At 53.6% G+C, this 18,085-nt stretch overlaps 1 protein-coding gene across 1 annotated transcript; it reads left to right on the forward strand.

Moving 5' to 3' along the window:
* Nucleotides 1-2,779: 2,779 nt before the first annotated feature.
* On the forward strand, nucleotides 2,780-5,899 carry LOC308531824 (phosphofurin acidic cluster sorting protein 2-like; the record flags this gene model as incomplete). Its single annotated transcript, XM_081108933.1, has 1 exon — nucleotides 2,780-5,899. The coding sequence occupies exon 1, from the start codon at nucleotides 2,816-2,818 to the stop codon at nucleotides 5,897-5,899; it is 3,084 nt and encodes a 1,027-aa protein (XP_080965059.1). The 5' UTR covers nucleotides 2,780-2,815.
* Between the last annotated feature and the right edge of the window lie 12,186 nt (nucleotides 5,900-18,085).

The following is an 18,085-nucleotide window of genomic DNA, read 5'->3' on the forward strand; positions in this document are numbered from 1 at the left end:
ATATATATATGGGTCCATAACAACCCCTAGTTGAAAGGAAACAGGTTTTGATTAAAAAGCAGACATTTTTGTACAGAAGGTTTAGTCCAATGGAGAAAGCAATTAGTGGGTGCGGTTAAGAACAATAAGATAGCCCCAGTATCTACAGGAGCCTAAGAAGCTTCCCTTTTTATGATAATTTCAAGTTCTCCCAAACTAACAGTGAGAAGGGGAAACACCCTTGGAGCAACCCTATGCTTCTTTTGTTTGTTTACTTTTTCTAAATCCTATTTCAGTTTCCTATAATCCCTAAAGTGGGCAGACATCTCTATAGGAGTTCTCTTACAACCTTACTTATTAATTCTCTTGCTTTTGCTCCCAGAAACCAGGAGTATATTAATTGCAATAGGTTAGAATAGCCAGGATTACATGTTCTAACAGTGACATTTCTCTGTGAGCCAATCAGGGCCATAGAGAAAATGGAGAACAATTTCTGGTTCCTCTGGCTGAGAGCAGCTTTTCTCCAAAGGGAGCTGGTAGAATTCCTATTCTCATTTCCCTTAAGTCAGTAGGGAGGGGTAGTGGAGGAGACAGAAGGGGAAGGAAAAGGGAAGGGGAAGAACACGTCTGGACAAGGAAGCTCAGAGATCAAAAGATGTAGTGGACGTGCTATAGAAGGGGGAGAATGGGTTCTTAGCATTTATTCACTTCAGGAGAGTTCAGAGATAGTCTCTACAATTTCTCATTAATTTATTTTTTAAAAGAATTTTCTGTGCTTCTCCTTAGAAGCTTCTGATTTCCAAATCAAGATATGCTTCCTATTCAGTCATTTTCATTTTGGGGCCAGCATATTTCTAGTTTTCTTTTTTTTTCCTGCAAAAAATTTATTTATCTTGGCCATTTTTCAGTTGATATTTTCAAGTTAAATCTTCCCATTTCTGTGAAGCACTTGCAAGAAAAGGCTTCCTATCAGGGGTGAATGAGGGCTGGGGTCCGGGAGGTCCCAGCCCCGGAGGCACAACTTCCCATGTTAATTAGAGGTGTGTTTGTTTTTATCGTTATGGTTGTTATTTTATATTTGCAGAATCTGAGCAAGTTTTCTAGGGATGTTATGGAGTGGGTCGAAGTGTGCTGCTCTGGGTTGAGCTCCATTATGCGCACACCCCTCTTATGTGCCTCGGCTTCTCTCCCAGTTAACTAAAGCGACCTGAAGGCCTCTAGCCAGTTTGGCTCCATGGGTAGAATGCAGGCCCTGAGAGGTCCTGGGTTTGATTCAAGGTGAAGGGCATGTACCTCGGCTGCAGCTTGATCCCTGGCCCTTACTGGAGCGCCTGGGGGAGGCAACCAATCTATGTCTCTCTCATTCTCTCTCTCTGTATCTCCCCCTCCCTTCCTCTCTCTCTAAACCCATGGGGAAAATATACTCGAGTGAGGATAAATAAATAAAAATAATTAAAAACCACAGAAAGGGCTAGGAACGTTGGTGGACCAAACCTTATGGGTTCTCCCCCGGAGGAGCCAGTCAGGTGAATTACAGTTGAGTTGGAATTTCCCTACGGGGCTCCTGCTTGGCGTGAGGAATGACCTCTGACACCTCCACACAGACTCTTAGTTGCTTAAGAACAGCCATGATTCAGGCCAGAAGGAGGATGTGTGCCTTCGGAGCTGAGCAAGTTCAGCTCTCACTTAGACAGTGAAGGTGTTTTGCTCAGACTCTCAGAAAGCAAATCCAAATGAAAACCCAGAGTCAGAAACCAGCCGCCCATGTTTCCTCTGGTCTCTCCTTAGCCTTGATTCTGTCCACCCGTAACCTTAGTTCCACCTTGGGGATTTAAAAATACAGCTTAACTAAAGTCGAACCCTCTATCACAGGCAAAGGAAGGTTCTAGATTCAAGAGACAACGTAGCCAAATGCACCTGACAGGCAGGGAACTGGTGGCCCAACGGGCCCTTTGCTGGATCCCAGCACCGGTCTGGGTCTGCAGGGCGGTCCTGTGTGAGGTTTGGAATCCTGCCGCAGTAAGCCAAGTAAACAGCAATGTAAGCAGCATTCAACCCTGTGCAGAATTCTAGTGAGTTTATTGGAGCCCAACTGTCAACAGTGGCCGGAAAACAAAATCTCACAGTATTGAGGTAGTGCTCCAAGAATGGCAGGATTGCACCTGCTTTTACACATACAATCAAAAGTGGAGATGTATGTGGGTCACATGAAATCCATTGCTTAGGGAGGCAGGAGAAAGCAAAGCAGGGAAATCTCTGGGATTAGATAAAAAGTAAAATGGGAGACACATACCTCTCTCATACAGGTGCACACAGGATAGTGAGCAATGAACTCCATAGCAATGAGCAGCTTTGTGGTCTCTGCAGAGCACAGAGCAGTGCCTGTGCTCCCAGGTGATGAGAAAAAGGAAAATTCCTTTAACATTCCAAAGGTATGTTATCACAGATGTCAAAAGGCAACAGACAGGCTCCGTTAAGGTAAAGATTGACCTTTGTCAGGGAAGACACTGGCCTAGCACATGACCACACACCATAAACTGCGTTTAGGGAACCAGTTTTAATTTCAGGCTAACTTTGTGGTTAATTTCGGTCTCTGAGTTTGAAAGGCCACCATGCAGGCCTTACCTGTGCGAGTCACAGATGAGCGTGTGACTATTTGTCATTTACTCTCTCCTTCGATCACCTGTGCCCCACCTCTTGCCACCAATCATGTCCCTCCTCTGTCCCACCACAGGGGGAGGAACCAGCAAGTACCTGTTCGCTGGAAGCAGCTGCAGCTTCCTCGCCACCTGCGGGCCTGGCCCGCCCGCCCACTGTGCTCAACACGCCCGTGCCCATGACTTTCTTCTCTACCTGGGAGGTGGACTGCTCCAGACCTAGCTGCGTGCCCAGATTGTGCAGCTGCACTTTAAAGAAGCTGGTGGTCTTGAAGGAGCTGGAGAAGGAGCTCGTCTCCTTGGTGATAGCAGTGCAGATGCAGGGCGCCAAGGGCATCTTGAGATCCCATGAGATTGTGCTGCCCAGCAGCAGGCCAGTGGAGACTGACCTGGCGCTGACCTTCTCCCTGGAGTACCCCCACTTCCTCAAGGGAAAAGGCAACAAGCTACAGATCATGCTGCAGCAGAGGAAGCGCAATCACAACCGGACCGTCCTGGGCTACAGGACACTGGCCACAGGGGCCGTCCTCGTGGCTGAGCTGATGCAGCGACCACCTGAGGGTGGCCAGGTGCTGAGCCTCAGCAGCAGGATCCAGGGGTCCTCCATCACGGTGGCTGAGATCTGGATCTCCTCCTTGTCCAGTCAGCCCATCGACGACGAGGATGGCAGCATGCAGGCCAGCCCCAAGGCCAAGTCCATGGATAGCCACATGGAGGGGAAATCTGAAAGCTTCACTGAGCTGGACGCCAGCTACAATCGCACACACAGGCAGGACCTGGAAGAAGCTGACTTTGACCTGGGGCAGCCCAAGAAGCAGCAGCGATGCATGCAACAAAACTTGAAGCAGAAAGTCATGGCACCGCTTCCCAGGTCCAACATGTCAGAAGAGGTCCTGGACTCGGAACAGGACCCTAAGGAGCATGTCCCTGAGGTGGAGGAGGACCTGGATCTTCTCTATGACACCCTTAGGAGTCCCAGCGACAGTGGCCCAGACATGGAGGACGATAGCAGCATCCTTGGCAACACCAAGCCCAAGACCAGACAATACTTTGAAGGCCTGCCACACTCCAGCTGGCAGACGGAGGCGAGGAGCTTACACAGTGCTCAGAGCCAGAAGGAGCCTCCTCCGCTGGCCAACATGCCCGGGAAGACCCAGGGCCCGGGCAGCCAGCTGTTCAGTGGCAGTGCCTCTGACTCGATGGCCTACAGCACCCCACCCACCAAGGTGGTCAAGAGCTGGATCTTCTCCCAATCGAGCCCTACCGTCAACCACCTGGACAACGCCATGCCGGCCAGCCCCGAGGCGGAGGCCACGCATAACTTCTCTGAGGGACAGTCTGAGATCGTCTGCTCTGAGCTGGAGGTCAGCTACAGTGCCGCCTACAGGCATGACCTGGACGAGGATGACTTGGACCTGGAGAAACCGATAGGAACGAGGAGGTCCACCATCAAGCAACAGAACTACCAGCAGAGAGTCGCAGGGTGGCTGCACAGGTACCACATGACGCTGGAGGTCCTGGACTCGGAGCAGGAGTCTGAGGAGGAAGTCCCCGATGTGGACAAGGACCTGGCCTTTCTGTTTCAGAACGTGGTGTGCCCCATGGACAGTGGCTCAGACATGGAGGATGATGACCGTCTCCCAACCCCTCCCATGCCTGAGCTCATGTCATATTCTGAAAGCCTGTCCAGCCCAGATATGGAGGAGGACGACAGAGTCCTCAGGACCCACAGGCCCAGATTATACTGTGAAAGCCTTTCAAGCGACAGTGGCTCCGACTGGGTGGCCCACAGCATGCCCAACCCTGGGGAGCAGCCGGCACAGCCTGGGGACAGCCCAGAGGCAGGGACCTCTGCCCAGGACATGCTCACTAAGAGGCGCACCACCAAGACCGAGAATCTGGTCATCCCTTCCAGCAGCTCCAAGGGGAAGCAGCCCGCCCGCCGGGGCTGGAGCAGGTCCCTGAATGAGTCGGCCAACAGCCTGATCAAGGAGCGCTGCCCAGCCCCACAGAGCCAACTGCAGGTCCCCAGTCAGACTGTGTTTGACCAACTGAACCTCAGCCTCATCTCCAACGACTATCTGCCCAAGAACATCATCCTCATCAACACCTCCGACAGGCAGGGGCAGTCCCTGTCGGACGTCCTGCAGCAGCACACGCTGCCCGTCGTGTGCACCGGCTCCATGGTGGATGTTCAGGAGGCCTTCAGCTCCATCATCTCCTGGATACAAAGATACCGCAGCTGCAGTACCGAGGCCACCATGCCAGTGAAGATCGCGGTGGCGGGGGACCAGCACTACTTCAGCACCGTGCTGCGGGTCTTTGTGCAGCAGCTGTCCCACAAGGCCCCGGACTGGCTGGGCTACATGCGCTTCCTGGTCATCCCGCTGGGTTCCCACCCCTTGGCCAGGTACCTGGGCTCCGTGGATTGCCGCTACCACAAACTCTTACAGGACCTGGCCTGGTGGGAACTGTTCTACCACCTGGAGGCCCAGGATGCGGTGCAGAACATTGTGTCGAAAATCAGAGAGTACCTCACGGAGGCTAACTGTGTCCTCCAGCTGCCCATCGCAGAGGCCATGCTCATCTCTGAGCCGAAGAGCCCAGGCAAGCTGTCCTCGCAGAAGTTCCTTCCCTTTGTGGGGGCCGTGAAAGTTGGAAGAGTGGAGCCAATTTCAGCCACGTCAGGAGACTCAGCTGAAGCCGTCCCCTCATGCTCCAATGTGCTTCTGTCCACCGCCAGGGAGGCCACACACAAGCTCATTTCCTTGTCGTCAGTGAGTGGGGGCGTGTCCTCCCCCGGCCAGAGTGGGGGTGCTGAGCTGATGGAGCTGCAGGTGGATTACTGGACGGCAGCCCAGCCCACAAACAGGAAGAGGAGCGGGGAGAAGGAAGACTTGCCCGCCACCAAAAACACACTCCGGTGCACCTTCCGGTCTCTCCAGGTCAGCAGGCTGCCCAGCAGCGGCGAGGCTGCAGCCACGCCCACAATGGCCATGACTGTGATCACCAAGGAGGAGAAAAAGGAGGTGATGTTTATGTCCAAGAAAGACAAGGGCTCGGACTTGGAGTCCAACAGCCAGTGCATCCAGGGCATCGGCCGCTTGGTCTGCTCAGCCCAGAACCAGGAGCACAGGCAGCGGGTCCTCATTGACGGTGTGGAGTGGAACGACGTGACGTTCTTCCAGCTGGCAGCCCAGTGGTCCTCCCACGTCAAGCACTTCCCCGTCTGCATCTTCGAACACAACAATCCCACCTTCTAGCCCCGCCCCTCCCCCTGCCCTTCACTCTGCCTGGGCCAAGCCTGGAGGACCCAGCTGCTTTTCTGCGAACAGTTCAGTTTACTATAGACACAGACCCTGGAAACACAGAGAAACTGTTTTGAGTTTGAATGCGCTCACAGCCTGGAACCTAAGGGGGTTGCCCTCAGTGGGACCCCCAAATGCTCTGTTCAATAACCAGAACACTCCGGCAGGTGGCAGTCTGGGGGGCAGTGTTCAGCTGGAGCATCATGGAAGGTGTGTTTTGGCCTCAGGACCCCCAGCACTGTCAGTGAGAAGGCTTCTGGCCTTGGAGACCTGCCCTTCCTGGAAACTAGGGCTCAGCTTAACCCTGGGAGCCGGCACCAGCCTGTGCCCAGACTCAGAGCTGGGCGGCCAGAGGCAAAGGGCGGGCCTCCCATTGGGGCATCCGGAGCACAACACGGGGGCCAGCCAGCCCAGCCTTGGACCCCAGCTGCCAACCCACCAAGTGGCCCCAGCACCACCCACTCATGGTTCCCAGTGAACTCACATCTCACAGGGCGAAATTACAGAAAAGAGCTGTACGGTGCAGATCACACAGGCACATGGTCTGGACAAATCAGTGCCCTCCTCGCTGGGCAGCGACCCACCTTCGTCCCTACCTCCTCAGGTTATCACAGAACGTTCGCTGCCACCCAACAGCTGTACCAACTATTTACAAGGTGAGCAGCCTGCCCCTCCCCAGCACTGTGGTCATGTGGCCCCTTGCTTCAGCCAGGACAGGCTGTGAACTCTCAGATCACTGCGTCCCTCTGAGTGCTTGTTTCTAAGAACATGAGGAGAATCAAGGAGCAGCCTCATAGGGTTTTTGTAGGGACCTGTAGGGTGCTCCCCTAAAGCTTTCTCTGGGTGTCCGGACAGGGGAGAGGTCTGCAGCAGGGGCTGTGGTTGTGATAATTGGTCCTTTTCCTTCCTCATATGTGATGCTTCCGGGCCCAGGGCTAAGCTCTTTTCTCATGTCATAGAAAGACTGGAGGTTCTGTTATGGGTCCCTGTCCTGGCACAAGCCAGAGCAGAAACCCCAGGGGGGAGCAGTGGGGTCCAGGATCACACAGCTATCTGTGATGGGGCTGGTTTGGGCTCATTCATTCAGCAAATATATCAGAGTCTTCCAGGTACAGACACGTCTCTAGGCACTGACCATGATCCAGTGCACAGAGCAGACCCCAAGCCTGTACTGCAGAGCTTCCCTCTAGTCGGGAGCGATTCAGTCACACTAGGCTGCACAGGCTCCTAGTGTCCACAGGACAGCCGATGTGACATCCTCCGGGCCTCCTCTCCCTATGGCTGCATCTTCCCGTATTGTGAAGAGGAAGGTGAACCTCTGTTCCAGCAGAAAACGTGAGTCGGTTTTGGATCAGAGCCATGAGGGGAGTATGGGGACTGTGAATTCAAGATTCTGGCAGAACCCTCTATCCCACACATAGTGGGATTGCTGCAAGAGGGCAGAGGTCTGAGGGCTCCTCCTAGAAAAAGGACAAGAGTCAGAGAGCTGTGCATGTGGATTTGGGTGGTGTGGGAGAGCAGTGGGAGCTCAGTGGTGAGTCAGCCTCTCAGAAAATTCATGGTCGTCCAATCCTAATCCAAGTGTGCCTGCACCCCTATCAGGGATCATGCTCACTAATTTGGTAGAACCTCCTCAGGGCCAGCTTGGTAAGTGTACCCAGCCCTGAGGGAGTTGAGTTTCAGTGGGAGGTGAAGAACCCCACAGGGAGGCTAGTGAATTAGGCAGCATGTAGGTGCAGGAGCCAAAGTTTGAGGTGATAGGAAGGCCCTAGGAAGTCAAGGATGGAGACAGAGTTCATTTGTTCGCTCATTGCTCAGCTATTTCTGGAGCACCTACTGTGTGCTAATGAGTGACATGAACAGAGTGGACACCAGCCCTCCCTGTCCTGATGGAGTTGACATTTCAGTGGGAAGGTATCAAAGGGGACAGGAACACTGGGAGAGAATGTCAGGTTCCCGTAAAGAAGGGGACAGGTGGTTCCCTCACTGATCCAGACTCTCAGGTAGGAGGGCTTTCTGCCAGCCCCTCTTGAGTGACGAGGCACGTCTCTGCCAGGACTGCCAGGTTGAAGGTGGACAAGGAGTAGGTCTGGCTTCTGGATGAGCAGGAGCAGCAGTCACAGGACCCCAGGCTCTCTGAGTGGTGCTCTGGGAGGGCTGTGTGGAAGGAAAGGCCAGGCCTCAGACTCTGCTTCCAACTTATCTCTCTCCCCAGGGCAATCTCCTGCATCCTGGGCATCGGGCTGGACCAGCACCGCCAGAATTTCCCAGCCTGATGATGCTGTTGGCTTCCCTACAGCTCAACTTTCCAGTCTCCTACCTGCCAAAGCAGGCCCAGTGCCTCCATTCACAGCGGGAGCACCTGAGCCCACTGAGGCTGAGACAGGAGGAGGAGGAGGCCTTTGAGGGGTGGTGTGGGTGAGTGTGCCTTTGGAAGGCACACAAAAGGCAGTGAAGGTGGTAACATGTCCTCTTCTTGGATCTACAGAACCAGCTCCAGAGCAACATGAGGAAAACCTTCAAGAGGCAACGCCACCTGAGTGGCCTCTCCAGAGCCAGAGCCGGATCCAGCTTTCACTGAACTTCAAGAGGCAGAAGAACCACCTGCAGCATTGGAGCAACTCACCCCAGTTCCTGCGCGGCCTGTGGTGCCAGATCCCGGGCCACAGCGCGTGTCAGCGGCCACGGCAGAGAGGAAGCCCCCCTACCCCAACCCTATTTAGATGCAGTGTTAGAAGTTTTCTGTTCATGTTACCTAGGCTTATAATTTTAATATTTTTATGATATTTAATAACATGCAGTATACTGTAGAGAACATTTACTGAAATACTCCCAAATATTACCTTAATTTAGATTCTATAAAATTTAACCCTATAAACCCTCAGAGCTTTGAGCAAGTCTGTTTTTCTGGACCCTGACCCATCCAGGGAGAACTGTCCTCACCTTGTCCACCTGCCCTTCCTGGAGCCAGGACTCTGCTTCCCAGGGAGCTGGCTTCACCCTGTGCCCAGACTCAGAGCTGGGCGGCCAGAGGCCAAGGGCTGGCCTCCCATTGGGGGCATCCTATGCCCATGGTGGAGGCCTGTCAACCCACCCCTGAGCCTCAGCTGCCAACCAGCCAAGTGGCCCCAGCACCACTCACTCTGGATTCCAAATAAACTTGACCCTCAGAAGGCAAATATATATACATATATCTGTACTATACAAACACCCAGGAACATGAATTAGATAAACTGGTCAAATCCTTGGTGACTAGCTTCCTGGGCAGCGTCCCCACCTTGGTCCCACCCACCCTTCTGTGTGAATACAGAACATGTGCTACTAACCAACGTGTGTGGGACCAACCATGTACCAGGTGAGCCCTGCCCCTCCACAGCACCGTGGTCACTCAGCCACCTGCTGCTGTGAGTCTTCAGGTCACTGCACCTCTCTGAGTATTTGCTTCTCTGAACATGGGGAGAGCCTAGGCCCAGCCTCATAGGGTTATTGGGGGGGAGGTCCCCCTGGGAAAAGGCCCGCTGGGAACCTGGACACTGGAGAGGTGTGTTGGAGGGGCTGTGGCTGTTCCTATTGGCCATTTTCTCTTCTTAACGAAGCTTCTGCCTTATTTGTGATTCTCAGGCCTTAGGCTAAGCTATTTTCTCTTTTGATAAAGACATTGGAGATTCCATTAGGGGTCCCTGTCCTGGGTAAAGCCAGATTAGAAATCCTAGGGGTGAGCAGGGGGACCCCAGGCTCACCCAGCTGTCTGAGATGGGGGTGGTTTGGGCTCATTCATTCAGCAAATGCGCTGCCCCCAGGGGGCTGCACTCCAAGGTTTCCTTCTAGTCAGGAGGAATTCAGTCACACTGGGCTGCACAGGCAGGTAGCGTCCACAGGACAGTCGGTGTGACTTCTTCCTCAAAGTATCGCTGATCTACACGTATTGTGAGGCAGAAAGTGGATCTCTGGACCAGCAGAAAAAGTGAATGGGCTTTGGATCAGAGCCTTAGGGGAGTATGGGGACTGTGACTTGGAGAAGGTGGCCACACTCAGGATCCCACATATGGTGGGATTTCTGCAAGAGGGCAGTGGTCTGAGGGCTTCTGCTAGAAAAAAGGGCAGGAGTCAGAGAGCTGTGCATGTGGAGTGGGTGGTGTGGGTGAGTGGGGAGGGGATGTGGCTGCCCACACAGAGAAGAGCTCCCAGAGGCTGGGCTTAGGCAGGAGCACAGGGCCGCTCAGGTCAGTGCCCCATGCCCTGCAGTAGGAGGACTTCCTGGGGAGGGGGCTTGAACTGGGACTTCAGTGATGGAGATGGGAGGTCCCTTCCTTGGAGGGCACACAAAGGCAGTCATGGTGGTAACATGTTCTCTTCTTGGGTATACAGAAGCAGCTCCAGAACAAGATCCAGAAACACTCGAAGAGGAAACGCCAATCTGGTCCCCTCTCCTGAGCCAGAGCAGGCTCCAGGCACAGCTGTCACTGAACTTCCAGATGTGGACCCCCCTGCAGCTTGTGAGCCCCTCACCTCAGCTCCTTCGGAACCTGTGGTCCTAGATCCTGGGCCACAGCGTGTGTCCGCTGCCAGGACCGAGAGGGCTCCCTCCCCTCCTTTATATGAAGTTTTAAAATATTTGTGTTTATCATATACATGTTTATAACTTTACTGTATTTTTCTCATACTATTCAGTAACCTAGAGTCTATTTTTTAAAAAAATATAATGAAATACTCTTAAATACAAACTTAATTTAAATTCTATAAAATTTAACTCTACAATCCTTTAGAGCCTTGAGCAAGTCTGTTTCTTCTACGCCTGTATCGGGTTACTATGAGTCATAGGTTGGGAAGAATTAGTCTCTCAGTAGCCATCTGCACTAAGGATGTGACGTTCTTGAGGCCCAGGACAATGGAACTTTGGGGGAAATAGACTGATGAGCTATAGGGCAGGGACCCTTTATGTCAGGGCTGCCCCTGGGAACCCACATTTCATTTAACTTCATCTCCCACCAGCACATGGACAAAGCGTGGTCTTAAGCGCCCCCTGGCGTCCACGTTGCAGAATGCTGCAGGGTTTCACCAGCAGCAGGCAGTTCCTGAACCCTGACTGCCACCTGCACCTGGACAGAAACTCCACCTGCTCCACGCGCACTGAGCAGCATTCGGAGCATCTCCTCTGTGGGCCCACAGCACTGAAGAGGGGACAGGGAGTGTCCCAGGGCCCGGGGTCCACACTCATCTCCTCCACAGGCACCGCTTCCAAATCTCAGGGGTCAGAGCCTCTCTCTGCCCTCAGACCCTAGGCTCTGGTTCAGCTGGGCTTTTTCCTGAGGCTCTTCTGTCTCACCAGAGCCCAGCAGCCATTCTTTCTGACGCCCGAAGGCTGAACAAGGTTGTGGAGGCAGCCTGGCTTCTCCTTTTACATCAATCCTCTTGGGTGCTCTGAACCCCCCTGGTGAGGATGGACTAGCAGCCTTGTACGGCACCCGCCATGGCACAAGCTACACTGTCTCAGGACAAATGGGTATTCACTGTGGACCACACCCAGGGTCCCTGCTCTCAAGGAGATCAGCCCTGTAGGCTGACACGGAGAGAAAGGAAATTCGAAAGCAGTCTAATGAGACCTACCACTGACCCTGAGGACCATAGGCACTGAGAACGTGAGCCCATCGCAGGGACATTGCACTGGCTCTCTTTAGGATGAGATTCCTAAACCAGAAAGATGAATAAGTACTTGTCTACCCTCTTCATCCTGATTTCACAATGGCAGCTGATAAAGGCTTGTGAAATTAAATGAGGTCTGGAAATCAGGGGGGCAGGTCTACCTTAGAGGTCCATAGTGATGGCAGTGCACTTGCGCGCACTAGCAATGGGCCTGGAGGGGCAGCCGCCTGCCTTCGTGGAGCGTCTCCTTACCTTGGAAGCTCAGAACTGTGGTCTCAACAGAAGCTGTTTCCTATTTCAAATTACACATTTCAGTTTGGCTCTACTTTGCAGGGTCCTTTCCTAAGTTTCACAGCCATCCTCCAAACTGGGGGCAGAGGGTGTTAGAAGTGAGGGGTGGGGGCTGGAGGGAACTGGGAGGAGAAAAATGGGGAGATAGGAGGGCAGGACCGGGGCCTGGTGTGGGAGGACTGTGCTAGTGACCTATTGCTGAGAGTTACCCCACACTAGAGACTTAACCAAAACACACTTATTAGCTCACACGTCTGTGACGAGGAATCCCGCAGGGCTCTGCTGGGACTTCTGTGGTCTCACCTGAGGCAGGATCTGTGTCACTGAGGGTCTGAGCTCACGCTGGGGGTGGGGGGGCCTTTGGGATTCAGTTTGGATGGAAGGCTTGACTTCCTCTCTATCTGTTGGTCTCATTCAGTGCCAGGCCATGTGGGTCTCTCCAGATAGCAACTCCCAGCACAGAGGCTTATTCCTCAGTGTGGAGAGAGAGAGAGAGAAAGAGAGAGAGGGAGAGAGAGAGAGAGAGAGAGAGAGAGAGAGAGAGAGAGAACACACAGGTCAGAGTGAGCAAGTGGGTAGGCACTGAATATTTAAAAAATTTTTCAGGGTGGGAAGAGGCCAACCAAAGAACTTGTACGCATATGTGCATAACCCAGGGACACAGAGAGTAGGGTGGTGAGGGCCTATTGTCTTCACCAATAGGCTGGGGGGCAGGGATTGGCTAGAAGTGGTCAATTGGGAAAAAAGGGGACATATGTAACACTTTCAACAATAAAAAGTAAAAAAATAAATAAAATGAATTTGCTTTAAAATTGTTATTCCTCCCCCCCCCCCCCCCTTCAAAATTGACTGGAGGCAGAGAGAGGAGAGGGAGAGACAGGAGGGAGAGGAGAGAGAGAGAGAGAGAGAGAGAGAGAGAGAGAGAGAGAGAGACATCAATGTGTGAGAGAAGCATCAATTGGTTGCCTCCTGTATGCACCCCGATAGGGATCAGACCCACAACCTAGGTATGTGGCCTGACCAGGAACCGAACAGCAATCCTTCAGTGCACAGGATGATGCTCAACCACTCTGGCCGGGCCAGACACTTACTTTTAGAACCAAATCATGGAGGTCGAGTTGGATCCCTTTGCCGTCTTCTGTGGAGTCACTACTGACACCCACACTTATGGGGAGGGCACACATTCACACCACATGAGGAAGGTGGAGACCATGGGGAGTCACTGAGGAGGGAACCGGTGACCCCAGAGGTCCATGCCTTGCCCAGGATCACAGATGGTCAGAATGCAGAGCCTGAGATAAACCCAACTGTGTCCTCAATGGTGGGGTCCTAGGTGCCCCCAGGTTACCTCAGGGCTCTGGAAAAGGCTGTGCTAGTGGAATCATGTACAGACATGGAGAGGCATGGGGGAGACGGTGTGCACTCGGCAGACTAGACAGTATTTGCTTGAAAAGGCACCCAGATGTGGAATCACAAAGGTGCACCTCTGTCCACAAACCACCCACAGTGGAGAAAGCCGGGCCCTTTATGCTGAGCTCATGCTTAAGTAGTTGTGGATCACACCCTCATTGAATAACTGGGAAACTGAAGCCCGTAGTCAAGCAGGGATTGGCCAGGGTACATGACATTCAGAGTCCAGAGTTCAGGAATGCTCAGGCCTTCCAGGCCAAGGCTCCCACCTCCCACAGATTGGTCTGGAAATTAGAAATCCTGACAAACTGGGCAGCTCCTGCCTGTTTCTCCCTATGTGGAGGCCATTTTCTTCTGGGATCCAGAAAGCGGGCACTGGCATCTACACACACACACACACACACACACACACACACACACTCTAGATGTGATGACTTTGGGTGGGATTAGAAGAAAAGCGGACACAGAGGAGGTGACAACAGGAAGGAAAAAGAGGTTGGAGGCACTACCTACATGTGACTGTTCTCCTCCTACTTATAGCTCCTCCCCCACAGGAGCCTGAACAGCCCTAAGAAGCACTTGCTCCATAACCCACTGTGCAGGCAGGAGAGAGACGGCCCTGACAGGCACAATGACTTATCCAGGATCAAGAAGAGGTAAGAATGAGGGGTTGAGTCTGAACCCAGGTCGGTTTCCTCAATCTGGGACGCTGGCTGCACCCAGAGCTTCTAGGGGGCAGGGCAGAGGGGTGTGCTGGTGCCACTGTGTACAGATAAGGTGTTTCATGGAGAAGAAGGGTCTGCAGACAGCAGCCCACAGGACTACTTGCATAGCTGTCATGAGATGAGGGGACTCAGGGATGACAATCCCAGGTATGAGGTCACTATCCAATAGGACTTGCAACCCCGTAACCAGGCAACCACAACTAGCCTACCAGGCAGCTCACTTGCCAAGAGGCATTTGCCAGAGCAAGATGTTTCCTTGCTGTGTTCCCCGTGATTGGTTCTCTCGCTTCCGGAGACCCGGCAGTGAGAGCTTTTTCGGACGGCTTCGACGTTTGCTCAACCGTCGACCCCGACGTATCTATCCACTTCCTAGCTTTTGGTCTCAGGTAACACAAGGTGGCCGGGGTCAGACCCATTCAGGCCAGGCCTCCTCTGTGCGCCATCCCTGTGCAGCCCACACCCCCTCCCCTTCATGTGTGGGGAAGAGTGAGCAGAAGGGAGAAGCCTGGGGCGGGAACAGCTTTCGGGGCAGTGGATCACCTAGGGGTCCTGCTGTGATCAGACCCCAGGACAGGGCAGGCAGGTGGAGGTGGGGTTCCAGAGGGGTCCCTTATCTGTGCCAATGGGAACCCTAGCCCTCAGACTGTCACACCTTTTCCTCCACAGTGGAGGTCTGAGTGCATCACGGTGTGTGTGTCTGGAACAGAGGGTCACATGGGTCACAGAACCAGCAAAACAGGGCTCAGAGGCTCTTCTCCTGGTGACTGGGAACTGTCTTTCCAGGTCCCAGTTCCAGTCCCGAGCTCCGAAGAGGAGAACGGAGAGGAGCTGACTGATGGAGTCCTCGACTCCATGCTCGTGGAGGAGGCACAGTGGCCCCATGCACCTTCCAGCGTGCAGCACGGCCGCAGGGTGAGTGCAGGGGCTGAGGTGACCCAGACTCCAGGGTCCATGTAGTCAAAGGGAGCCCTGGGTTCCAGAAGCTGCCCTGCTACTCCCCTAGGTGCTTCCTAGAGTCCAGTTTCCAAAGGAATCTGGGGCCCGTATCCTCTCCACAACCCCCTCTCACTGTCCTGCCCCTTTCAGATGAGATGCAAAGTCACTGCTCACAAAGTTTTAGGAATATCAGAAGAGAGACGTTGCTCCATTTCACGTCATGCTCAGTAAGAGTATTTTTGCATTTTTCTATAGACTCCACCCCCCACCCCCTTTTAAATATATACGTCATTGATTTTTTTTCACAGAGAGGAAGGGAGGGGGATAGAGAGCCAGAAACATCGATGAGAGAGAAACATCGATCAGCCACCTCCTGCACACTCCCCACTGGGGACGTGCCCTCAACCAAGGCACATTCTCCCGGCCAGAATCGAACCTAGGACCCTTCAGTACACAGGCCGACGCTCCATCCACTGAGCCAAACTGGCCAGGGCCAGACTTTCCCTTTTTCATGCCCATCTCCATATGTCCATGTTGGCCTGACAATCCTTACACACCTTCTCTCACTCTTACACATCATCATGATTAATAGGGATGCTTTTCCCAAAAGGCCATGGCGCTCAAGGTACCAAGTCTGTTGCTTTGGCATTTGCCGCCCCTAGGACCACATCCCTGTGGCCCCTCCAGGTCAGAGGTTAGGGCCTCCCTGGGCTGCACAACATACCAGGAGGGGGACCTGTTATCAGGGCTGGCGATCCAGCTGTTCACTGCTGTGGGACCTGGACGTGATCCCCTCCTGTTGTCATGTCAACAGTGCTGCCCTGAACACCCCACTTGTCCTCATATCCTGACCCTCCCACCCCAGGAAAAGCCTCCATGTTCCCATCTTAGAGTGGGATGCTCTGTCAGAAATCCCGGGGTGACCTTGTTAACACAGGGAGGTGCTGTCCTTCCTCTGCTCAGAAATGACTAAGACACCAACGTGTCTCATCATAACTCACCTCCAAGTCTACGCTGCCTGCCGAGAACCTTTTCTCTTGTCCATGCAGAAAACATGGAAACCTGTGCAGAATTTTTATGAGCTTATTTGAGCCAAAGTGTAGACAATTGCGGTGAAGCAAAATCTCAACCGAAGGAGATAATAATGCTCCGGAGAATGGCAGCTGTGCACCTCATTTTATACAATACAATCAAAAGTGGACACTTGTGTGGGCCCCATGAAACGCATTGTTGATAGGTGAGGGAAGCAGGAGAAAGCACAGCAGGGAAACTTCTGTCATTGGATAAAAGGTAAAATGATAGACACGCACTTCCTTCTCTGAGGTGTGTGCGGGACAGTTAACAGTAAGCTCAATAACAGTGAGGATGTGTGGTCCCTGCAGCGAGCAGAGCGGTGCCTGTGCTCTGAGGGGTCTGATTAAAGAGGAAAATTACTTTGACATTCCAAAAATATGTTGTTATAGATACAAAAAGACAATACACAGGCTCAGTTAACATAAAGACTGACCATTTTCAGGGAAGATGACAGCCTAGGACACCACTACCCACCATAAGCTGCTTTTAGTTAAACACACACACACACGCACACACACACACACACACACAAACCCCATTTTAATTTCAGACCATCCTTTATGGTTACTTTAGGTCTCTGAGTTTACAAGGCCGCCAGGTTAGCATGAGGTATATAAGATCACTCCTGCCCCACCTCTTGCACCAATCACTGAGTGCTTGGGGTTCGGTCTGAGCTGCAGCCCCCAACCCACCTGGCAGTTCATGAGCTGCCTCTGATGGCATGTACCCCTCTCCCAACACAGGATAGAAATCAGACCCCCATCTCGGCACCCGCGGGCCTGGACAGCATGCCCGCCGCACTCAACACCCAGGTGCCCATGAACTTCTTTTCCACCTGGGAGGTGGAATGCTCCAGCCCCACCTGCCTGCCCAGGCTGTGTAGCCTCAGCTTAACCAAGCTGCTCATCTACAAGAAGCTGGAGAAGGAGCTCAGCGCTGTGGTGATCAGTGTAAAAATGCAGGGCTGCAAAAAGATCTTGAGGTCGGACGAGATTCTGCTGCCCCCTGGTTGTCAAGGGAAGATCGACCTGGCGCTGAACTTTTGCCTGCAGTACCCTCACAACCTAAAGAGGGAAGCCAAGCAGCTGCAGATCCTGCTGCAGCAGAAGCTGCCCCTTAACAACGAGACCATCCCGAGTTACCGGACACTCGCCATGGGCACCATCGAAATGGCTGAGGCCATGCAGCGACCCCTCGAGGGTGGCCGGATGCTGAGCCTCCACAGCACCATCACGGAGGCCCCTGCCCGCGTGGCTGCGGTCAGCATCGCCTCCCTGTCCAGCCAGCCCATCGACCCCGAGGACAGCACCCAGCGGGCCGGCCCCAAGGCCAAGTCCCGGGTCCATTACTCCGAGATGGAGTTTGAAATATTCTCGGATGAGCAAGGCAGCTATGATCCCGGGCACGGGCAGGACCAAGGGGAGGAAGACTTGGACTTTGAGGAGCCCAAAAAGCAGCGCCAAAGGGGAGGAAGATCGCCGCTCACCAGCAGGCAGCAAGATGCCAACGACAAAGTGAGGGGGTGGCTGCGCCGGGTGCAGGAGTGGCAGGAGGTCCTGGACTCAGAGCAGGAGTCTTTGGAGAATGTCTTTGCGGTGGAGGACTTGGATCTGTTGTACGATTCAATACAGAACAGTGGCCCCTGAGAGTGCCCTCAGGACCCCAAAACTGCTACTGTGAAAGGCTCTCACCATCAGCACCTGCCCTTCCTGGAAGACAGGACTCTGCTTCCGGAGAGTCCACTTCCCCGTGTGCCCGACTCAGCGCCGGCCTCCCATGGGGCATCTGACACAACACGGAGGCTGGTCAGCCAGCCCTGGGCCCGCTGCCAACCGGCCCCGTGGCGCCAGCACTCCCCTCCCGTGGTGTCCAATACACTCCCTCCTCACGGGGCAGAACGGAAGAGAAAAACCAAGGACCCGTGTGGTCCCGACCACCTGGGCTCACTGACTGGAAAGACTGGGCAATACCAGCTGCCCACCTTCCTGGGCAGGGACCCCGCCTTTGTCCCCACCTTCCCGTGCTGTTCTAGAGCGTTTGCTCCGACAGGTGTGGGCCCGCC

This window comes from Myotis nattereri (assembly GCF_964212035.1).
Source record: "Myotis nattereri genome assembly, chromosome: 16".
NCBI lineage: Eukaryota > Metazoa > Chordata > Mammalia > Chiroptera > Vespertilionidae > Myotis > Myotis nattereri.